This window comes from Fukomys damarensis, unplaced genomic scaffold (assembly GCF_012274545.1).
Source record: "Fukomys damarensis isolate Sample0158 unplaced genomic scaffold, DMR_v1.0_HiC HiC_scaffold_14, whole genome shotgun sequence".
In the NCBI taxonomy this organism is placed as follows: domain Eukaryota; kingdom Metazoa; phylum Chordata; class Mammalia; order Rodentia; family Bathyergidae; genus Fukomys; species Fukomys damarensis.
In genome coordinates this window covers 31,267,069-31,291,860 of record NW_022900926.1, presented here as the reverse complement: position 1 = coordinate 31,291,860, position 24,792 = coordinate 31,267,069, and the positions used below count along the sequence as shown (strand labels likewise).

Genomic DNA, 24,792 nt, shown 5'->3' with positions numbered 1-24,792 from the left:
AAATTAGTTTTATAATATTAAATTTTAACACATAAGGCTAATAACCCCTCCTAATTCCTCGTTTTCCTAAATTGTGGTTATTTTTATGTTTATTTTTTGGAGGTAAGCTTATGACTTGATTACTTGGTATCATTTTATGACTTTCCAAAAATTCACAGGTAGTATTTTAGTTGAGAATAATTTAAACTGAAATGTCAATAAATGAGGAATTGGCAGCTATCAAGTCCAAAAACAAAATATATCCTCCATTTTTTCATTTTGGTTCTTAATCTTTAAAGTCTATATCAGCAAGATTCTTTTGCCTATTTTATTGATATACACAGGAAATTACTGTATATTATTTCTCTAAGTTGGGTTTTATTTGTATAAGTGAAAGTTGCAGATTCTCTATTTTTGTGGTGCTGGATAATTTTTTTTAGATAAAGCAGTTATCTTCCCAAATTCTTCCATTGCTTCTAATTGTTTTAAATTGACTAGGTTTGGTTTTCCAGATCAAAGAATCACACAATTAGCAAAAATACTTGTGCACTACCCTTATACCAAGAATATAAAAGCATCCACAATCAATGTCCATGAAGTTTTCTCACAGCAGTTATGTCCTAGCTTCTAAGTCTTTCAGCAGCTTCCAGGACGTCTGCAGCCTGGGTCTCTCCCTGCATTCCCATAGCCACTTAAGAGTTAAAAGGCACCACACACTTGACCTGCCCCAGACAAACCGTACACTTCACTAGCCCTTGGCTCTCCCACATCCCTACCTCAAAAAGTCGACATCATGTCAGTTTTCCAGAATCTGATACATTCTCAATGCCTCTACCTCTGTGCTTGGACTTCTTCCCTGGTCCCGCAGCTCCTGGGTTTCTCCTGGGTTTCTTTCCCTGGTTCCAAGCTCGTCCTCCTGTCACTTCTTTCCCACGCACTCCAATAACTTCTCAAAGTCCACACAATGCCCACAAAGTCCTCCAGTCCCAAAGCCCCTTGCTACCTATGTTTGTGGTCTGAAGGTTTATGCCTCCCTGACTCATACCTTGACACCTAAACCCCAGTGTGATAATATTACAAGGTAAAACCTTTGGGAGGTGAATGCTGATAGAATTAGTTCTCTTATAAAAGAGACTCCAGTAAGCCAGCTAGCCCTCTGCAACAGGTAAGGACACAGAGGAGACATGGAGGAGGGGAGAGAAGGGGAGAGGGAGGGAGGGAGGGAGAGAGAGAGAGAGAGAGAGAGAGAGAGAGAGAGAGAGAGAGGGAGGGAGAGAGAGAGAGAGAGAGAGAGAGAGAGAGAGAGAGAGAGAAAGAGGGAGAGAGATGTTACTGGCACCTAGATCTTGGATTTCCTAAATTCCAGAATGTGAGTGATAAGTTTCTGTTGTTTCTAAGCTATTAAGATTGTGGTATTTTTATTACAGCATCCTGGACAGGCTGAACTATGGTCTGGCTTCATTTGTGATCACTGTCCTCCTGCTGGTGCCACTCCAGCTACAATGACTGTACGGAACAGTTGTGGTCCCACCTGGGAGTTGTTAGGCCTCTCGTAGGGAACTTACTCAACTCACACCCACATTTTTGCTCCTTCACTGTGAACTTTGCCTGGATTCCTTGGCCCTCCTGCCTCTTGTCATGCCGCCTACGGTTCTTACCATTTCTGTATACAATAATGCATTTCTAATTTTATTTATGCCTGCCTGCAAAAACCAATCCTCCCAAAATAGGAAAATATATATTTACAGCTACAGACAGGTGTTTTCTATGCTCCTCTATTTTATCATCTAGAATAGTTGCTCCCACATAGTAGTTTCTCAATATTTGCCTAATTTTTGCATAATATGGTACCAGTAACTTATAATGCTGCACCAGTAATTTAGAGTTATTAAAATAGAATTAAAAAGCTGAACAGTATGCAAAAGTATGCAAGGTGCATGGGAGAAACTGAGTAAAAGTATTCTAAGGTGCAGTATAGTATATTCATCTAGACAGATTAAGAGGTTGACTTACAATTTATTAGGTATGCTGCTAACCAGGAGGAGGATAAGAACAGAAAAAAAGCACTCAATCTCTTAAAAAACAAAAGCAAAAAAGAAGAAAAAGAGAAGGACAAAAATAGAAAATAAAAGGTAAAATAAGAAAGATCAACCATATCTGTAAGCACAATGAATTTAAAGGTATTAAACTTGCCTTTTAAAAGAAAGAGATTCTCTGATTAAATAAATGTTTAAAACCAATGAACTATAGCTAATTCTTATTTGTAGGGGGAAAAAAAACTAGAACACAAGGACACAAATCAAAGGAAAATTAAAACAAAGGAAAGTTAAAGACAAGTTAGATAAATATTGCTCGAAAAAGCTCTATCTAACATGAAAATCACTATTAAAGAATATTAAGGTCCCTACATGACAGAAAAAGTTCCATTCACTTGGAGTGCATGATAATTCAATGTTCTTCTTTGGAGGGTGTGGTGGACAGGATGGAACCCAGAGCCCCGTGCGCGACATGGCAAGGGCTCTACCTCTGGGCGACATCCCCAGCCTGAATATGTGATAATTCTAAAGTCGTGGGCACTGAATATAAGTCTGAGTACATCTAAAGAGTAGAATGCATAAAAGAAATACGGATGTGTTATAGCATGTCTTCATTTATTACCTCCATTTACATTTGGGGAGTCACCATTTTCCCTCTTTCCTTTTCCTGTAGCACAGTCATCAGATCTCTGGATTTAAGTAACCCCCACAAAACACAGCTGGAAACGCATGCCCAAGTCAGAGTGTAAGTCAGCACTGCACAGTGGAATGTGTACAAGTATGCAACACCCTCACCCGTCCTTCCTCAGGGGCCGCACTCTCGGAGGAGGCCTGTGAAGAGCGCCTTGCCCTCACCTGGATGTGCAGCTGCCGGTCACGCAGGGCTCTCTGCAGCTCCAGCAGGCTCCCCTTGAGTGTCCTCAGCTTCCCGGCCAGCTGCTCAGCCTCATCCTTTGTGTGCGCCTTGCCCTCCAGCAGCAGGTTCTCATTGTGGAGGGACAGCTCGGATAAGGCCACCACCTTCTGCTCGATCTCCACCAGCATATTCTAGGATGACACAAACGAGGATGAAGTCACGCATGGGAACCAGCCTCTGCCAGATCTGCATGTGGTGGCACATGCCCAGAATCCCCACACTCTGGGAGGCTGAGACAGGAGGATCACAAGTGCAAGCCCAGCCTTGGCAATTTAGCAACTTACGGAGAACTTATCTCAAAACTAAACAAACAGACAAAAAATACTAATGTAGCTCTGTGTGAAGGCACTGGGTTCAATCCCTACTACCACAAGACAAAAGAATGAAGACTTTAGTACAATCATTCCTCATGTTAATTTCTAACACTCAAGCCAATTTTATGCTTCAAAGGCAATGTTTAGTCTGTCTAAAACCTACAGATGGAAGTTTCCAAATACCATGTCAGGGTAAGAACCGGAACTGCGACAGGGCACCTGGGAATGCTTCCTGCTGGGTTTATTCACAGTCTAAATCACTGACACTAACTCCTCTCATTAGGTTTATATTTCTTTTTAGACAATAAGGATTTGGATATTTACAATCTTTAAAAATACTGTAAGTTCTTTTGCAGAACTGAGGATGGAACTCAGGGCCTTTACACTGAACTACATCCTCAAGTGTTGTTGTTTTGGGTTTTGTTGCTGTCATTATTGTTGTTTTGAGTCAAGGTCTCACAAAGTCTCCAAATTGCCCAGGTTTGACTTGAACTTGTGATCCTCCTGCCTCAGCCTCCCAGAGTGCTGGGATTGCAGGAATGCTCCACCTGGTCCAGCTGGAAGGCCATTTTTTTTTCCTCAAAAAATAAGTCCCAGTTTGAGTTTCATTAAGGTTTTTATAATGTATTGTTTATCTGTTCCCTAAGAGTATAAAGTTCATAGCTGTGAAAAGTCATATATCCATACCAAAGCTAGTCCCCAGCATGTCTGCTCTGGGCGTGTGAGGTTGGCATGTGCCCTTTTTGTACCTGGCAGTCCACCAGCTGGGCCTCCATGTCCATGGGTTCCATGGGTGCTCCAAGGGCGCCATCCAGGGTAGCCTTGGTACTCAAGAGCCAGTGGTCCAGCTCATCGGCTTCACAGCGATACCTCTGCAGGGCCTGCTCATGCCTCTGCTCCTCCAGCTGATCGTTTAGTTTCTCCTAAGGAGATATGCAGAAGTAACAGATCACTGGAAGGTGAAAGCTTGAAGATTCAATGCATAGAGCAGCAGTTTCAGAGGCCTAGGTGTGCAGCAAAATCCCCAGAAAATGTAAGTTTAGGCTTACATCTCAGAAAAATAAATCAGAATGGGGTGGGGTGAGACAGAATCTCAAGACTAGTATTGTCGAGATTTCCCAGCCAGGTGCCATGACACACATCTGTAATCCCAGCACTCAAGAGGCTGAAGCAGGAAGATCGTGGGTTTTAGGCTAGACGGGGCGACTTAGCAGGACATTGTCTCAAAATAAAGCTAAAAAGGGCTGGGAACATAGGTCTGTGGTAGAACACCTTTGGGTTCCATCCACCTCTAGTACCAACACACACACAAAAGTTTCCCCAATGATTTTAATGTGCCTTAGAGCTGAACATAGTAAATAATATATCTGCAGGACTGGACAGTAACACAAATGACAGAGGTCATAAGCCAACTGGCAAATGGCAAAAGAAACTTGACCTCATGATCTGGGAAACAGCAGGGACTATGGGGAATGGCAGAGTGTGCGGCCCACCTGCAGAGCAGTCACCACAACAGGTCCCTGTGGAGAGGGCCCAGTGACTCAAGCAAAGGCAGAAATCCAAACTTATAGATTAGACCTCTGGGTATTTCGAATTCTTGCACATCATTCATGTTCTTAAGAAAAGTCAGACCAATACTTCATTTTGATGCCTCACTAAGTTTGCATAGGATAAGGACAATAGGAATCATTTGGAAAGTTAACTCTTAAGGTACTCTAGATATTTAATTTTTAAAACTATATTATCGGTAATAATTATTATTACTTTTACATCATAATGTTTATTAAATAGTTTAACATGGGGATTAGCAGGGAGAATAGCCATCGATTTTGAATTTATCCAGAATAAAATGTATGAATACAAGACTTGAAGTGGGGTGTGGCGGTGCACATCACCAGCACTGTGAGAAGTGGAGGCAGGAGGATCACAAATTCAAGCCCAACCTTGGCAATTTAGGAATTTAGAAAGATCCTGGCTCAGGATCGCTGTGAGTTCGAGACCAGCCTGGGCTACATAGTGAGTCCCAGGTCAGTCTCAGCTACATAGTGAGACCCTGTCTCAAAACACCAAAAAAGAAAATAAAGAAAGAAAGTAAGTAAGATCCTGGCTCAAAATAAATAAAAATAAAAAGAGCTAGGATGGAAAGAAGAATTCAGATGTGTTATGTCCATGTACCAATTCCCCAAGACAAATGTAATAATTATGTGCTGCAAACAGGGATGAATAAAAAAATTATTTAAAAAATTTAAAATGGACCAGCAGTGTAGCTCAGTTGTGAAGGCCCTGGGTTCAATGCCAGTTCCATAAAAAGTGACTCTGATTAATATTATAATAAGTAAATTTAGAAGCATCCTGTAGATCCAACAAGAGGGCCATAGTTAATAGAATTAAGGGGAAAGGACCAGATAAACAAATATCAAATTCACATCGTAAGAAATGCACTGAGAACCAGTTGTGCCAGAGAAGCCGCTGGACTCAGGCTCGATACAGGCCCTAAGAGGGAACCTACCAGACTACAGAAACAACAACGCCAACATCTATCATCTGTGTGCCTAGGACTAAGAATTATATGGTAATAATATTTTTTAAAAGCTGATTTTCAAACATATACATTATCCTTCGCAAAATTTGTCTCTATACCAAATCATATTTATATTAAGCAGTATAAGAATCAGAACTGCAGTGCATTTTCATGAATTGTCATGTTGGGATTGGCTACCATGGGATTTTATTCTCGACAGTCTTAGTGACATCACCCACCCAAAGCTCTTCCCGCGCACATCTTCTACAACCCCTCTCCACCAGGTTCGTTGTCCCCAGTCCTCAGCTTCTCCCTGAGGCAGGGAAGGACAGATTCAGGGCTTCGCAGTGACTCGCGCTCTACTCCTTGGGCCTTCTGCTCAGTGCAGGCTTCCTGGGAGGACGGCGCCAGTCACACGCACCCTTGGGAGCCCATTTGGAAGAGAGAGCAGGGGCAGGTGCCTGCTTACCTCCAGCAGCTGCCGTTTGCCCGCGGCCTTCATCCGGATGGTGGACATGCGTTCAGCCAGCACAGTGAGCGTGGACTGCAGGGCCAGCTGCTGAGCCGGGTCTGACTCCCGCGCCTCAGACACCAGCTCCTCCGCCAGTGAGGCCTGCAGCGCATTGATTTCGTCCTGGACCATGAGAATCTCGTCCATCAGTGCCTGCAGGGAAGACTGTGGAATCACGCTCATGTATGCTTTTCCTCACTGGATGCCTCACATCCACAGAGGCAAGTGGAAGCCCTTTCAGGTGGATGTCACATAACCAGAAATCAGGGCTACACACCTGAGCTTCAAAACGAAATACCAGACAAGGCCAGGGTATTTCTGATCTTAATACTGAGGGTGCCACCAATGGAAGACACTTTCTCATCTATAATTCAAAGGACTTATGTTCAATAATGTCCAAGGGTGATTCTATGCTGAAAAAATTCATGATTTTCAGCTGGGGTTGGTGGCACATGCCTGCAATCCTAGTACTCTGGGAGGATGAGGCAGGAGGATCACAAGTTCAATCCTATCTGGGACACCTAGCAAATTAGTGGTATCCCCCAATTATAGAGGCTTGGGATGTACCAAAGCATAAAAGCCCAGGGTTCACATTCCAAAACCCCTCCATTCATCACTCTCACATTATATAAAACAGGAGAAATGTAACCTGTTTCTATATCCTGACATTGTGTTCGTTTTTCTCCCTATCTATCCAACTCTAAAACGAGCTGTTTCTCAGGGCTGATATCCAGACCCTCTTTTCTACCTTCACAATCTCTGGCCAGCAATGTCTAATCCCAAGGTTTCAAGTGCGTTCTCACGTTGAGCACTTCCAAAGCCAGGTGGGTCCCTCACCTAAGCATCTGCCTGAAATTTCAGCCTATGTGTATTCAGCTGGTATAATTCATGGATGTTTCCACTAATCTAAGTATCGTTAGGTTAAAAACTACAACAGACCATCATTTTGAACTAGGCTTTTGCCGTGATCCCGAGAGAAAAGACCCTAAATCAAAATGGGTGGTCCACAATCAAGTTCCACATCACCAACCCTAATCTAAGGTATTTGCTTGGCCTTCTAAGAAACCAGATGAGTGACAACAGCCGAATTTCCCCAACAGGCTGATTTCAGTCATCATGGTAACACAATTATCTCTGCTTCCTTCCTGCATGCAAGAACTTCCTGCTACTCATTATGACAAAAACAATTTGATGTTAACCAGTTACTTTTGTCTCCTCAGCTTTATAAGGAAAGTTAAATTCGAAATAACCAGTCTTTCGTTATGATTTGTGCCTTTTATTTTTCAGCCCTTCTCTCATCTGTAAAACCAAACTCATTTGTTCAGCCCATCTGAACAGGGATATTTTCAGGGAAGTGTTGCCCAATTCTAGAATCTAAACTAAAGCCCAGTAAGAGCTTCCAGTTAACCTGTTGTAATGTTTTGTCCTTTGAGAGAGCAAAGCCTATTTCACCCCATCTTCTCCACTACTCCCTGCTGCTCAAACTGGAAAATAAAGGAGTCAGCCTTCCTGCCTTCCTGTCCTCTGAGCTGACATAACCCACCCCTCACCTGCTCTGAGACTAGCGCGGAGACTGAGTGTCTCCATTCCTTCCACCCACCCACGTCGAGCTCAACTGCCTCTCTTGTCTGAATAGCCGTGATGGTTTCCTGATGGGTCTACCTGTTACACTCTTCTCTGTCCAGACCATGTTTTACGAAGCAAACTATGTGTGAGCTCTTCTCACACACCCCTCTCCCCCACTTTAAAATACTTAATGGCTTCCTGCTTGTAAAATAAAATGTAAATGCCTTACTTACTGAGATGGTCTCATCCTTCCTGCCTCTTGTACCACACTGCCCTCTCACTCCATTTCTGCCTTCTTGGTTAACCTCAGGGCCTCCAGCTCTTTCTGACCTCAGGGACATTGCACATGCTGTTCCTGAGACTGGAGCACTCCTTCCCATCCTTAAGTCTGAGGCTAACTTCACACCTTCTTAGGCTTTTCAATCTATGGAACTCTGTGTCATTCTCTTCCAATAGCACCCTGTTTTCCTGTTTAACATCTACAATGATTGTACATGGTTTTTACTTCTCATTTGTCTTATTTTATGGCTTGATCTTTACATGGAATATTCACAAGAGAAATTTTTATTTAGGATTTGAATAGCATGTTAGAAAACCAGGCATGACTGTAAGAGACACTACCATGACCAAGCAATGTAGCTTAGGGTCTGAATTTGTTAATGTTTCATGGTTTCCAATGAGCTTGTACATGCAGCTTTCACTATGAGCACAGTGCCTCCCCAGAGTACACTCTCAACATATATTGAAAACAAATAACAACAAAATACCTTTGCTTTTTCTAATATCTTGTCTCTCAACTTATTTTCTTTTTCTTCTTTTGATACAAGTTCTTGGTACGTAACCCAGGCTGGCCTTGAACTTGAGATCCTCCTGCTTCAACCTCCCAAGTGCTGGGACTATAGTGGGATTACAGGTCTATACCAACACCAGTTTGAATTTTTTTTTTTTTTTTTTTTTTTTTTTTTTTTTTTTTTTTTTTTTTTTTTTTTTTTTTTTTTGTACTGGGGATTGAACTCAGGACTTTGTGCTCTCAAGGCAGGTGGCAGAACCACTGAGCTAAATCCCCGGCTCTCCCCCAGCTCGATTTTTAATAGATGATTACACTGACATAATCACATGCATCCAGAAACATTCACAGACTGTCCATGTGAGGCTCTATTAACTGTTGCTGCAAACCAGATCAAGAAACAGAACCGTGGCAGGACTCAGCATGGCCCTTTGACCTCCTCTCTGTGGCCGTGTCCTCTTTCCCAACACTGGGTTGACTCACAAACAGATAACCCTGTCCTGTACTTCAGCTTTATGTAAAGGGAATCACATGGGCTGGGGTGTTTTGCGTCTGGCTTCCTTTGCTCCCTACCCACACTGTAAGTTGGTTACGTTGTTGCATGTACAGATTCTCACTTTTATCACTGTATCGTATAACACGGGTTTGTGAATCTTTTACAATCACAGTAGGGATCTCAGTCGAGTGAGATATGCCATTGCCTGATGAGTATTAGACTAAGGACTTTCTCATATGCCCTTTGATCATCTCTTGTCATTGCTTGCTAGTCTCTTGCCCATTCTGTTAGCATCTTCTCTCACTGATGTTTTGTTTACATATTTAGGATATTGCTGTGTGACTATGTTTCTTGTGGTTCTGTCTATTTGAAAATGTCTACTCTCATTTTGTACAAGTATCTGCTCTTATGTTTCCCTAATTCAAAAAAAAGTTTTATTTCTTATGGCTTTTTGAGATATGGTCTTGCTATGTATTACAGGCTGGCCTTGAACTCTCGATTCTCAATTCTTCTGCCTCAGCCTCCCAAGTGTCATGCACCAACACACCTCGCAGAAAAGGCTTGCCTTTTGACAAAAGGCTATATAATTTTCATATGTTTGCAATATAATTGAGAGTTTCCCTATCAGTCTCTGCCCCCAAATGTTCTGGGATTATTAAATAAGATTGCATGTGAGATTATTAAATAATATTGCATTAAATTTGTAGGGATTTACAGTTATTAAATTTATTATGCATTCAAAATACTTTCAGTCCAGCAACTTATGTTCTACTATTTTTGATTGCTTTGGGTTCTTGACTGCAAAAGTACAAAATCCATATTTTTGTCTAATTTTAAAGGTTCCTTCATGATTAGATTGACCTCATTATGACTTGTTTTAATTGATCCTTTTGTACAGCAAGAAGAGCCCCCTTGAGCCTTTACCAAATGCTTATCCTCACTCTGTTCCCTCTGTCTTCCACACACTTTCACATTTATAGTGCTTCCTACTCACACTCACTATTATTCCGACTTTCCAAACTGTCTCCCCAGGTCCTGGCTGGATCTCATTTAGTCTACTGCCACTCTAGTCTCTTATGAGTGTCCTTAATTGTTCTGTTGTGGCTGCCTCGATGTCCTGAGTTGATTCAAACCATTTACCTTTCATGCTCATTTGACTTTTGGTGAAGAGCCAGAAGTCACATGGTACCAGACGAAAAGGCAGATGAGCACATATTTTCACGTTTTTATTTGATAGAAACTGCTGTAAAGATTTTGAATTGAGTCAGGACATCAAGGCAGCCATGAAAGAGATATTCAGAACTGCTCTGTAAAGTGGCAAGAATGATGTGATCAGCGCCAGGGGGAATATTCTGAGGGGATTAACAGAGATGCATCTTCTACTATAGTAATTTTTTAAAATTTTTATTTGAACAGTCACCATGTTTTGATTATACCTCCTATTATTGAAAAGCTTGTCTTTTGGCCGTGTACACAGTAAATGCTCAGCACATCTAGCTGAACTGAATTAACTCTAATTCATAGAAGAAAATTGAGAACTGAATCACGAAGTCACCAGGAAAAAAAAAAAGCCACCTCTTCATTTAACCTCTGTGGATCTGGCCAATCACATATATAATGAAGTCCCTGGTTTCCAGCTGGGACTCTCACGTCCTGAGAAAACTCTGCATGTTCTGCAGAAGAAACAGGGCCTTGGGCTCTGAGCTGCTGTCCTTCTGCAGGCAGAGGCAGCCTCTGCTCAGGCCTGAGGCTCTGCAGCCCAGCTGAAGGGGCAGGCATTTTCCTCTGGAAAGATGAAAATGTTCGAAACCAGACAGAGGTAGTGGTCAACGACATTATGAATATTCCAAGTGCTACCGAATGATGTATTTCAAACTAACTTTATGTCATGCAAATTTCATTTTAACTAAAAACAAAACAAACAAAAAAACCCAAGGGTCAAATATGTCTTCAGCCTCATGATTTTAAATACAAGAGCTGGTGACCAGCGAGTCTGCCACGATATCCAATTCAAAACTAAGGAGAAGGAGATAAACTGCTCGTCTTTGGTTTTCCAGCATGTGATGACGAGGAGGGCATGAGTGTGATTCTTACGATCCAGAGGAGAGCCTGGAGATTACTAAGACCTGGGAAGGACCGGGAAGAGAGGGAGCAGAAAGGGAAGGCTGGATTTGATCCGTGCTTGCTGTATGCACGGTAAGCCAATATTACACTGAATCCCACTAAAATGTACAATTAGTGCACGTGAATAAAACAAAATTTCAACCCAGGCATGGTGACACACACTTGTAATCCTAGTACTCTGGGAAACTGAGGCAGGAGGATAGCAATTCTGAGCCCAGCTTGGGTAACTCAGCAAGAACCTGTCTCAAAATAAAAATTTAAAACCAAAGAGGGGACTAGGGATATACTTCAGTGAAAAGGCACTGAGTTTAACCCTCAATACCAGAAAAAATATTTTTAAATGTCAATACAGAGAAATATTTGTGCTTTTCTGAAATGCCTGGCTCTTTAGTAGTAAGGGAAACACACGGATCTGTTAGTTCTACACCAATGATAAACAGTAATTTCATCTTGACTCTCTCATGAATAGAGTTCTTGTCATACTTGAGTCGTTATGCACATTAGAAAAACAAAATAGTCAGGCCTGTAATCCCAGCACTCTGGAGGCTGATGCAGGAGGATCATGAGTTCAAATCCAGCTTTGGCAATTTAACAATTTAGTGTGAGACCCTGCCTAAAAAACAAAACAACCCCCCCCAAAAAAAACAGCAACAATAATGGGCTGGGGATGTAGCTCAGTGGGAAGGCCCTGGGTTCAGTCCCTAGGACTTATGGGAAAAAAGTCAAAACAAAACCTCAGGGCCCCGCCTACTGTGTCAGTAAATTTAGTGTGTCAAGGACAGCACACTTGCCCGGGCGTCAGACGTCTGTGGTAATGAAAGCCCTGATCGGAAAGGGCTCCACATACAGAGCACCGGCCCTGTCAGCTAATGCTTTGCATGAAGGACTTAAGAGTAAACCCAAGGTACCATGTAGAGAGAACAGTAGGATAAGACTGGAACTCTACCCAAATTTAATGGGTCTAAGCAAGTATTTAAAGGGAAAATGAAGGAATTGGGTAGTCCTCTCAGGAAGCAATGCTCCAAAGAGATGGTTGGGGAAGAAACAATGGCCAAAGTATTTCTATTAATTTTTTTAAATATAAAAAACGCACTGGACTTTCTTCTCCTCACTCAGCTGAAGTTTAGAAATAGCAATTCTGTAATAGTGCTTGGAAATTCTGAAGTACCATTCCAGCAGTCGGGAACAATTTCAGCTGTTGTGACACCAGTTACTTTCATGTCAGCAGCTCTGTCCCAGAAATTTGTGGAACTGAGGTGCACAGACAGAGAAAACTACCAAAAATAACTTGGATGAAAAATTTCAGATTTGTGATGATATGCAAAATTATACTGAATTAAGCATACTTTATATTTTCTCTCCCTCTCATGAGAACATTAATATAATTGTTAAGCCCCAATGTCTGGTAATCATCACTGAATTAATTAATTGCATCTTCTTGCTGCTAGGATAATTGGCAATGCCATTTCCAACTTGGAAAGGGACGAAAAGTCATGTAGTGGCCTTAATTCAAAAAACATTATAGTTTCACCTTTAATTTATACTAGTAGCATTAATGTACAATTTTGATTTTTCTTTATTAAAGCTTTCGAACAAAATAATAATTTTGCTCTCTGTTGCTTATGTATGCTTGTGAGCTTTTTTAGACCAATGACTAAAGAGGGAGCTGCTAATTGGGAGCTAATATGCATTTTAATTATGGAGTCTGGGGTATATCTGTGCTGGCCACCAGGATCCTGGGGTCATGCAGGCCCTAACTGTCCTGGGAGTCTAAGAAGGGTCTGTGGGAGCTGGGATCAGTCTCCTGGCTCACAAGGGTGATCGTCCTTGGACAAAGGTGGAGACGACCTGAAGAGAAATAGGGGGCTAAAAATTTAACCTGGTGCATTACTGGCTCCTGACAATCTGACAGTGTAACCTTAAGTTAACTGATACAATCCGCAGAAAATTTACACCATAGTTTTTTGGATGCATAAAGGAAGTGGGCACTTGCAGGGCAGCAGTCAGTCTAAGTTGGCCTGTGGTGCTGTAATGCCCCTCCTCGAGGTGCACAGGAAGACTGAGGAGAGCAAGGAGTGCCACGGGCATTCTGGCAAAGGGACAGTCCCCTCGGATCAGGATGAAGTGGCTTTCAGTGATTAGAAACCAGAGCATCAGTTAAAGAGGATTGTGCGACACAAAAGCCTGTCTAGAAGGCAGAGGGGTTTTGGAAGAGTAGAGATCTAGTAAAATACAGGAGGAACTCAAAGGTAAGTAAGTAGCTTTGTGACAGTCACCCAAGTCCCCAAGTGCCCTCATGACTGCCATGGTTTATGAAAATAAGGGTTAGTTTTTGTTTATTTGTCTGTTTGTTTTTTTGAGTACTAGGGACTGAATGCAGGGTTTTGGCACTGAGCTATAGCCTTGGTTCGTTTATTTATTTATTTATTTAAATTTTGAAACAGGATCTTGCTAAACTAACCAAGATGTTCAGACTTATGTTTTTCCCACCTCAGCCTCCCAGAGTGCTGGGATTAAAGGCATGTGTTCCCATGCAGGCAAGGTTAATTTTGTGCTTTTATTGTACCTTCCCCAAACCTGGTAGATTATGTGTGATGTTAGATGGCAGAAAGGCCTTTAGAAGGTGGTTTATCATAATCAGGATGAAGGACAGATGCTATGCACCTTGATATTTATCTTAAGAAGTTGCAAGAAGGTCATAAACATGAAACCACTATTTCTCAATATGCTGTCTTTAGATGAAATATTCTCATCTGTGTGTTATCCTGTAAGGCCCCATATTGCAAAAGAATGCAGTTATATCCAACTGCACATATGAATAAGCAAGGCAGTCTTAGGTTACCCTGGCTTCCAAAACCAGAAAGACAAAGTGCAGGTTTCACTTTTAAAGCTAATAAATATCTCTGCCTTTGATAGATGCATCTATCACGCCGAGCTTTTATACTTTTTCATTAATATCTAAAAATACCTTTCCTTTCTTCTGCCTTTTACAGGGTTGTCACACGCTCCAAGGTCCCAGTCAGGGGACAGCAGCATTTCTGAATATCACACTGAGTTTGCAGCAGGAGAATGTGTACTCCCACTCAGCCTCCCCCCACAGGCCACACGAATACCACTGCGTGTCAATAGCACACCTAAAAATAACGCTAAAAGTAGTAACCAGATTTTAATACATGCACATTCCTTAGCACGAATTTTAAATTGATGTATTTTTAATAGCATCTGTCTGAGTTAGGTTTATATAACCTCTTAGAAAGTGACTGCAGTGAGAACAGTCAGATTAGAACTGGGAAGTCCTTCTTTTCCAGCTGCTTCTTTGCCCACTGAAGTGAGAGGTTTACTCTCTTAACTGATAACGAGAGGTGGGCACACCTTGGCTATTTCCCAGAGAGAGTAGATTTGGGTTACATTTGATTCTTATAACTAGGGCTGACAAAAAAAAAAAAAAAAATCTTGGCAACTAATGCACTTTGTTTCAGAAAATACAAAAGCAACATCAATGCATGCAGCATTGTAAAACTGGAGTCCAGGTTTGATGATTTTTGCCTTCTTGGATCTGTGAAGCAGTGGTGGACACCGCACCACAGAAATCTTGCATACTGTGCAAGACCTGCTGGTCTGCACTTAGGCTTGACAGGCCCTGCAGTCACAAGAGCAACACACCCACGCAACCATGCCGGAAGCAGAAGTCATCACCAGCTCACCTGATGTTCAGCCATCTGGCTTTCTGGACTCCTACCAGGCTTGAGGCTTTCACTAAGCTTCATCTCAATGGCCTCCATTTTTGTCGAGATGGACTGGAGAGAGTCCTGGTACCTCTGCTGGCGTTCCAAAGCCTCATAGAGCGTGCGCTGCTTTTCACTGATCTAAACAAGAAAAGGGATCTTACTAATAGTTTCCTACTTCTTATCTTCCAGATTGCAACATTTCTTTCTTCATTGCTTTACCCAAGGGTGTTCAACTCTGTACTGGATGTGTAACTCTCTGCTTGTGTTTCATAAGGTAACACCTAAGGTAATAGGTACGTGGTGAGCTTACCACGTTTTTTAAGGTTTCCCAAGAACGCTGCAGATCACTCAGTTTGGCAGTAGCAGATGGCTCCAGCCCTGGCTCATAGAACTCCTGGGATGCAGATGTGCTGGGGCGGATCCTGGCAGCATCCGTCTGTAGTCTCTCGGCAGACAGGGATTGGTAATAAGCAATGTCCTGCAAGAGAAAGCACAGTGCTGGGCTCCAAGGAGAAGACCAAGTCTAGACCAATGTGCTTGAGGTTCTATTTGTCATATGGAGGAAAGGTCTAGTATGCACACCCTTTGCTGGAGGCTCCAAACTAGGGAAGTTAGTAAAGTCTTGTGATAAGGTCTTTAGAACAATCGGTACACAATACAACTAATCACTCTAAATATTTGGTTTATATGAAGCCATGAAATAATTTTACCAGTATTTCAAATTGCCAACATTCATTTTTATACAAAAGAAACATAAAGGATTTAAGAGGTACACTAGTGTGTAAAAATGGTTAGTACCTATAACCAAAATGTAAATGATCTGGTTTCTAAAATGTTCTTCAATGTATTGATTAAATTTCTGACTACTTTTTTGTTTTTTTTTAATAATGGGAGAGGGACTCACTACACAGTCCAGGCTGGGCTTGAACTTGCTATGTAGCTCAGGATAGCTTCAAACTCAAGAACCCCCTGCCTTAGCCTCCCAAGTGCTAGGATTACAAATATGGACAATCACATCTGGCTCTGAATAATTTTTAAAGTATTTGATTTTTAAAAATTAAAACTATGTAATGAGAGCCTGTATCAAAATGGATGAGGACTGAAACTACAGCTCAGTACAAAGACTCTGGGTTTATAATCCCCTCTTCCACATAAAAACTATAAATCTGTAGACAGTAGTTTTAAATATGTAGCTAGATCTTCATTATTCATGGGTTTATTATTCATATAAAGTAAGCACTGTAATATTAAATAAGGGAAAACAATAACAAAAAGGTTTCCTTCTCTTTGATTTCTGGATGTGCACAAGAAATTATCAAGGTAGATGATGAAGACTCATGATTTTGATTTTTTTTACCTTTTGGTTTATAAGTAACATCATACATTTTATTAGTATTTGATAAGAAAATTGACCATATTGAAACATATAATTGATGTGTTTTTTTTGACAGCTTCTCTGTATTTATCTGTATCCCACTAAGACTTGCATCAGGAGAGCAATGTTTACCATCTGTAAACTGCCATTATAAAATTTAAGGCTCTTGCAGTTGAACTGGTGAAGATAATTATGTCAGTAAAAATGCCTGAGCCTTAATTGGTAAAACATATTGAAGACGGTGTCAGTCACATGGAAAAGGGAGATAATAGCAGGAAAGTGTCTGGCTTTCTGGGAGGGCATCTGTAAATGAGTTGAAGCAGGGTTGGGTAGCAGGGTTTCACGCTGGAAGTTGGGACACCAGAGACTCTAGCTGAAATTCTCCGAAGAGCCTTTGTAGTCAGAGTAATTCACTTTCATCTTGCAGATTGTCCTGACACTGGGTGGGGGGTGGTTTGAGGACTAATGAAATAACTGAGTGACCATGACATCTTCTACCCATTTTGTTTTTGCTGCTGAGGCTTCCGGATGAAGTCACTAAAACACTGATGACACAGCCCCCTGGGGGATGGGTCCTCCACATTCCTTTGAACTGAGTGCACCACCCTGGCATTCTTAACCTGTAGAAGGCTCACCCCAGCCAATGTCACTCATCCGCATCCTGCTGCAGTCCCCTGCACCCTGCACACCACCTCCGCTGAGTTGGCTCACTCGTGGGCACTTGGTGTCACGTCTATAGTTACTTAAATCCCCTCCTTCGCCAACACCCTTGTTTTCTTAGCCCCTTTAACCTTAGCTTCACCCACTTAGAAAACTCCAACCATGACACAATCCAAATGCACTTTCTAGAGTGGGTGCACACATGTGATACACATACACCCACAATCAAAGACATCGAGATAATGACCTCAAGTCTGTCTCTACTCAACACGACCTTATCTCACGCTTGCCAGTTTCCTTGCTTAAAGATGACTCTCCCTCCTCTCCTAGAATCTGGTAAATTAATTTCATGGCCCCGTCTCCTTAACATCCTCTCCTTCTCGGTTAATTCTCTCTTTAGCTTACAAGTAGTCAGTTCTCTCTCATCTGAGAATACTGGATGCACTATTCCGTTTTGATTTTTTTCACCATATCATGTCTTAGAAAACTCCATGAACCACAGTGTGACGGACCATGTCCCATGGACTCATTTGCTCACACTGGTTAATCCTCATTTCCCCCTCTCACTTCTGAAGCCAGCTTCTGGGAACAGTGGTTTAGATGAGTACGTTCACTTTCTCACTCTCAGTCCACTCTAAGTACCCAGTCAGATTTCCATCCCATCAGATTTCCGTGACCATATATCAATAGCTTTAATATAGTCATCAGTGACATCTTTGTTAAATAAAATGGTCATTTTTTCAACTGTGGTCTTGCTTGACCTCTCTGTAATGTTCAATGCACCAAATGCCCAGTCATTTGGTTCTTTCTTTCTTTTCTTTTCTTTTCTTTTTTCTCCTTTGAGACAGCATCTTTCTTTGCAGTGCTGGTTGGATGTGAACTGACTGTGGAGTCCCACCTGGCTTTAAACTCTCGGTGATCTTAGTTTTGCCCCTTTAGCCTCCCAAATGCGGGGATTAGAGGAGTGTAATACCACACCCAGCTGGAAACACTTTTAATCTTTCCAGCTTTCTTCCTCTTTTGTAGTTCATTTTTCCACTAACTCTTAGATAAATGGTAAATTTATTAACTCCAGATCACATACTAAATTGTTCACATATACCTCACAGGCTCTTCAAAGTCACTATTCCCCAAAGGAACATGGGATGAGCGATGGATTCGAGAAGAAATGATAAGTCTTTTCCACCTCTCAAAAAGTGGAATTTCTACTCATCTAAGCTATGAGAATTTCTTCTGGATTTCTGTTCCCTCTCACCTCCCTGATTTATGTGAAGATGAAGCTCTTCAGACACACACCCTTCCTGTCACCTAGGCTGAAATTCTCATTACAGCGACAACTTCCTAACTCAAAGGCAGCAAGCTGGGAGGCTGCCTTGGGCCTGCATACATTTAGTTTGGCTTATACACTGTTTTAAAGTTTTAAAAATTCATCTTAAAGACAGAGAACTTTCATAAAAATCTAGATTCATGGCTTCTTTGGCAAACCAGAAGGTGTAGGATCATGGGTCCTATGTCTCTACAGTAACTTTAACAGAGGCCACCTCATCTGTGTGGAGCAGGTGCTGTGAAGATCACCACTGTCCCTGCTGTCCTGTTTGTCTCATCAATATCACCTGGATGCACCTGGCACGACAGTGTGCAGTTTCTGTCCCTAACTCTGGCTTCCTTGGCTTTGAGTTTGTCCACCAGCATCCTACTGTATCTGGTGATTCAGAATGATCAGTCCTAACGGCTCTGGGCATAGCTGTTATTTAAGTGCCCTCCATGGTTAACTATCAAGGCCCCTTGTGATGTGATTCCACCAGCCTTCCACTCTTTAAAAGTCCCAAATTTGTATGTTTGTAGTTACACTGAAACTACCTGCAGTTGCCTTGCTGGGCCATTTTTCTTCTTGCCTTTGTAGCTTTCCAACAGGGGTCACTTCTGCTCACACTCTAGTGTACTCCAGTGTCCTGACTGTGCTTTCCTTTCACATGAAAGAAGCACTGATGACTGTGTTCACAGCCCACCTAGCTTGGGTGCTTCCTCTATGGCTGTGCTTCCCCATCAGGCCACCTGCCACACTCATCCCAACATCGGTTTGCTCCCACACAAACTGTGAGCTCCTTAAATGCTGTGACACCGCCTGTTGTTCATCAAGAACACACTGCAGTGTGTTGAGCAAGCAACAGGTAGGCATGTGTGTTCATGATGAACCACACATATAAAAATACTTTGGGGGCCAGTGTGGTAGCCCATGTCTGCAATCCCAGCACTCTGGAATTCTGAGTGAGGAAGATCCCAGGTTCAAGCCAAGCCTGGTCAACTTAGCAACTCAGCAAGTGCCTATCTCAATAAAAAACTAAAGGTGAGCTGGGGATGTAGCTTAGTGCAAAGGCTCTGGGTTTAATCCAAAAAGCACTTTTGTAAACTCTGTAAATGTACACACAAGGAAAGAAATACAGCAGCCCCGCCTTACCTATGTTTTCCCACTCTGCACTTTCAACTATTTATATTTTCAATTATGCTCTAAAAACGTAAGTGGAAAAATTCCAGAAATAAGCAATTCATATGTTTTATATAACATTATTATTGTTATTAATATCATACTGTGCTTAATTTGCAAAATGACTTTATACATGGGAGAAAACATATTGGGTTAGGCATTATCTGTGGTTCCAGGCACACCAGGGGTCTTGATTATGCTCTGTGGATACAGAGGAACTACACTACCACTGGCCACAAATAAAGGAAAAAATGCCTTTACATACTGTACAGATTTTAAATTACACACTCTGTTATAAATAAAGTTCCCCAAGAGCTAGAATGTAATAAATTTGTTACAAAATATCTTTTTTTTTTCTGTCTCTATGTATATGGCTCATGACAGGACTGACAACTAATTTCTTAAGCTAATTTGAAAATATATTACCTACAGTAGATGAATACCTTGAGTCTGACTACAGAAATTCAATAAAATAAATCAATCTGTACTATAAATAGCTACTGAAGTCAGTACTGGGGTAGTGAAGCATCACCCTTAGAAATACCTTTTGTTTCAAGTTAGGAGAGGTTTTCATGGTTAACTTCACATTTCATGCTTTTATCTTGTGAATTTAATAGTATTGCTTCCCACTTACACATGAAAGGGTCAAGAGATTTCCCAGAGACACAGCTCAGAGGAAGAGCTGAGACCAGGGGGTGTTTCTGATCTACAGGGCAGCCATCCACCCTCCCGCTACTGCTCTTTGGGAGCGGATATTTCCCTCGATTCTTCTGTGGAGCCTGTCTTGGCTTGTGTCCAAGGAATCAGGAAGCTGGCAGCACATTCTGGGGATGCCTCACTGTTTCTCTTCTCCCGTGAGCTAAGTTGTTATTACTTTTAACTAGTAGCTACTGTCAGAGATGGAACACACAGGCTGGGAGTGGGATCGAGCCCTTATGTAATGAGACCTACTTACAGAAGCAGCAAGCACAAAACCTCTTTCAACAGCTGCGATGTTATACAGTAGTTATATTTGGCTGTTCCTTGACACCCCTGGCATATTCTGTACAGGGCTTGGAATCTGAAAACTGGAACTTAAGGGGTTTCTAAATGTTCTTAGTTTTAAGAGATGACTCATATTGACATAGTGTTCCATTGTCCTCTTTCTGAGGCCATAATGAGGAGGTTCATTTGTTTGAGCAATGTTGAATGTAATATGCTGGTTTTCAAACAGCTTCCTCTAAGTAGAGCAGTCTGACTTAATCTCAGTTTCCCTTACCCTGCAGCATCTCATAACAGTATATTAGACTAATGATTTGATTTAATTCATGTTTTCCTGTCATGAGAGGAGAGGTCACAGCAGGGTCAACACCAAGCCTAATGGCCTCGGTTTTAGGACATCGTTAGCTTTATGGCCAGTGTCAAATACTACTAATAAAAATATCTGCATGCTTTTTCATTTAATGGACACCTTCATGTATACACTAAAAAATGGCCTACAAGAAGAAAATCACAATTTCAAAAAAGGTATATTTTACCCAGTGTCAGTCTCAAAAGCTGTAGTTTTGGTTCAATTTGGAAATAAAATCTTAAAATCATTAACCAGGAAAACCATTTTTTCGGTATAGTAATCAGTGGACTATAGCCTTAATTCTCTAGTTCTAATAACATCTCCGCCCACAGGGAAGAACATCTTATCGAAGAATGAATAATACATATTTCTAAATTAGAATTTGGAGAACAGTGACTTAACCCTACCCTGAGCTTCTTCTTTTTGTTGTTGTTGTCCCTTTTCATTTCCTCTTATCAATTTCATTACCGTTTATCCAGTGTTAGCCTCTCTCTCTGGATGGTGAGGTCTTTGTGGGCGGGGCCACTGGCCAGTGGTCTCTGTTCCTCCCTGGACCCACTGCAAGGTTTTGTGACAAGTAGGCACTCTGAATATATTTGATGAACGGATGAGCTGAAAACTTCCCTGGAGCTATATAGCTTTTTACCAAGAGAAGTGGACGATCTAAAGGTTTCATCAATTTTATATCCCCCTTTTATTGGGACATGGTCTTTCTCACAGAGTTTCTGTTTTGATGGGTTCGACTTTAAAATAAAAGTAATATAACTGTTATATAGTACAGCTTATAAAATATTTTCTGTGTAATGGTTCTTCCGTAATAACAATTCTTTTGAAACTTACATCATTTTATAGGACTGTGATTAAAGCCTTTGCTGTTGTTTTGGCTTAAAACATACTATAACAGCACACATCAAAGGTTTTGGTTTGTAAAAGCATCTTTTGGATTTTGGTCCGATATTCCTTATCAAATGTTTGACATGTAGCTTAGTACAATGTATGTTTCATATAATGTATGCCAAAATGCATCTAATAGCAAAATATTATTTGCATTTAATGAGAAATAAAATTTAAGGCTATTGAAAGAAAACTGAAATCTACTAAACATTCCAGTACACATATTGGCAGACACCTCTTGAATTAGTTCACAACTAATAAGTAAAAAAGTACAATATAATATAAGTTTCCCATATTCAAAATCTAAGCTGGTGAATGACAACAGAATGTTCTGTGAATGTTAAAATAGCCATTGAACTATGTTATTTTACAACAATGACGGAGACCTTAGGATGCAGGACCCCATTTCACATTATTACTAGAAATAAAACCAAACTACCTTATAAGAGACCTTCTCTGGCTGTAATCTCCACAACCTGATTTTTGCTCATGTCACTGTCAAAACCTCAGGAGAAGAGATGGCAGGCTGAGCCCGTGGTCTCACACAGCAATGTTTGTACAGTTCTAACACCTAATGACACTGTAACACTTGGAACCATATGCAATGTAGTCTCTATGTCACACCCACAGCCTCCAGAGGACAGAGAATGGAATCCTGCATCTGCTCAGATCTTACAGGTAGAAGAGTCCCAAGTGAGAGGTACCTGGTTAACAGAAGCTTCTGTATTAGCCACAGGTGAAGGGGAGCGACAGGCAGGTGGAGAGGAAATCTCACTGTTGGTTCCCTCTTCCCCAGACTCCTCAGTGACAGGTGACAGCAAAGTGTGACAGCGACCTGCAGTCATCTGCCACAGAAAATGTAGCCCAAAAGACATAAAAATCAGTTAGCTATGTTAATCAAAGGCCTGGCCAGGCCCGGGTCAAACAAACATTGTACCACAGAGGTTAGAATGACTGAGACCCCAATTCACATATTAATTCTGGGTGAGTATTTAACAGTTTTGCCATCCAGTGAACACAATGCCAGGGACCACTTGTGAAACCATTATGAATGAAGGGGTGCATGCCAAAACGTTCAAGTTTTGCTGCTGATTAAAAGGCACTTCCTTAGTTTTATTGAGTGTATCTTTACAAATACCTAGAAATATAAATCACACAAATGAGGAAAGAGTCTATCAAATAGAGCTTGACCTCTGGTGACATCTCAAGTTGCAAATATCCTAGAGAGATAAAGGCAGCCAATATAACACATAGTTAAGCGGGCCCAGCTATGGTTACACAGTACTGAAGGCACAGCTCATGAGAAGGGAAAATAGAGCTACCAACAGTATTAGGAGAAAAATAGTGTGGAAGAGCTTAATGGGGTTTGTTTATTTTATATCCAAAGCTAAAATATAAATTTTCTATTTTCTCGACTTTCTCTTAATAGCTTTTATTTTGAATCCCATTATACGTTTCTACAACACTTGTACCTGCACATGACACAGGAAGCTAGTTAGCTTGGAGAATACAAGTCTATCATTTTCCAGAAAAGAGAAGCACTGTGCAGAGAACTTTTTTTTTCTTATTTGGTAAAGCTCAGAGCCTCTCAGTATTATTGCTAAATCATAAACAACTGCAGAGCAGATCTGGGGCAGGTTAAGTAACTCAGCAGTCTCATGCAAATAGTTTCATTTTAACTGTCACTGTTTACAGACTGGCTCAGGCCCAAACGTAGTTAGGGGAGTTAAAGATCAAACCCGCAAGAGCTAAAGCTAATCCCTGAAATAAGCCTTGGGGAGGGCTCCGGGGCCTTTCTGGGGCTCCAGTCCAGGGAGCAAAGCTGGCGGGAGATGCGGGATCCTTACTTACCATGACCACAGAGGGGTGGGCCGCTGGCGTGGGGAGGAGCTCTCCGTCCATGTCCTCCGCTACTTCCACCAGTCCCTGCACCTCCGTCACCGTCAGCAGCATGGTGGCGTGCTTGGCTTTCATTGTCAGCATCTTGCACTTGGAATTCAAAGAGGCGATCTGCTCCTGGTAGCCCTTGATTTTCTGCGCCAGCTCCTGAGAAAACATTTCCCACCCTGGGTGTGAGAGCAGCATCAAAAGGAAACAGAAGTAGTGGCGTTCATCTTCCTGTGGTGCCGGCCAATAAGCGAGCAGAGCCGAGCCTGCAGGAGGCAGGATGTGGACGGTGGCAGCCAGAGAGCCAGCCCGCAACTCGACGCAGAGCCAGCCCACAGCGCTGCTGCAGCCCAGCCTGACCAAAAAGTGCAAGGAACCCAGCTCAAGACAAAAGCAGAAATGAGGTGATGCAGTGAATGCCTTTCGTCCTGGGAGACCGGGACGCTCCAGTGGGATCGTGGATGTCCAGCAATTGGAAGTGACAACTTTCTTTAAAATGCCTAAAGCACCTGAAATGTGCCAGATGGTTCATGCCATGGAAATTAGGTCATGTGATGACTAAAAGTACAAAAATATGCAGTGCTCAGCTCTTATTTTACACTGAGTACATTCAGAGATGAGTCATTTGGTATTGGAAGGATCAGAGAGCCAATTACCTGTCCATTCCTGTGACCACGGGAGACATTTTTTTTCTCTAGATAAGCTTGACATTACATATGAAACCTTAATTTTTATGCAGATTGCCCCTCAAATAAAATTTTGTGCACTCATCAAATTTTCTCTCTGGTACTCCATCCTGCCACAAATGTTTCAAATGCTTCAAACCAGAGCTCTGAAATGCCTCTCAAATTGAATGGCCTTCGCTTTTTGAAAAGGGAAGTTGTTAGAGACAGAAGTTTTAAATTTTTACTGAGGGTTTATTGGAAATATATTGCGGACTACACCTCGCTGTTAAAACAGTAACTATGGATCCATTTTAGGAGTATGATAATCCTAAGTATTACAGATACATAGCTGGGCATAGTGGCACATGCCTGTAATCCTAGCATTTGAGAGGCTGAGGCAGGAGGATCACTGTGAGTTTGAGGCAACCCTGAGCTACAGAATGAGTTCAAGGCCAGCCTGAACTACATAGGAAAATGTTGTCTCAAAATTAAAAAAAAAAAATATATATATACATATA

General features: G+C 41.7%; 1 protein-coding gene across 1 annotated transcript in view; it reads right to left on the bottom strand.

Annotated features, from left to right (window-relative positions):
• LOC104865393 (nesprin-1) overlaps positions 1–24,792 on the bottom strand; it is a 176,103-nt gene that overhangs the window by 126,336 nt on the left and 24,975 nt on the right. Inside the window, exons 16-22 of the mRNA XM_033763163.1 lie at positions 23,574–23,768; positions 22,427–22,567; positions 15,289–15,456; positions 14,955–15,116; positions 6,236–6,430; positions 3,995–4,168; positions 2,871–3,062 (exon numbers count right to left, since the gene is read on the bottom strand). Of these exons, the coding sequence (XP_033619054.1) occupies positions 2,871–3,062; positions 3,995–4,168; positions 6,236–6,430; positions 14,955–15,116; positions 15,289–15,456; positions 22,427–22,567; positions 23,574–23,768 (1,227 nt within the window). The remainder of the gene's footprint in view (positions 1–2,870; positions 3,063–3,994; positions 4,169–6,235; positions 6,431–14,954; positions 15,117–15,288; positions 15,457–22,426; positions 22,568–23,573; positions 23,769–24,792) is intronic.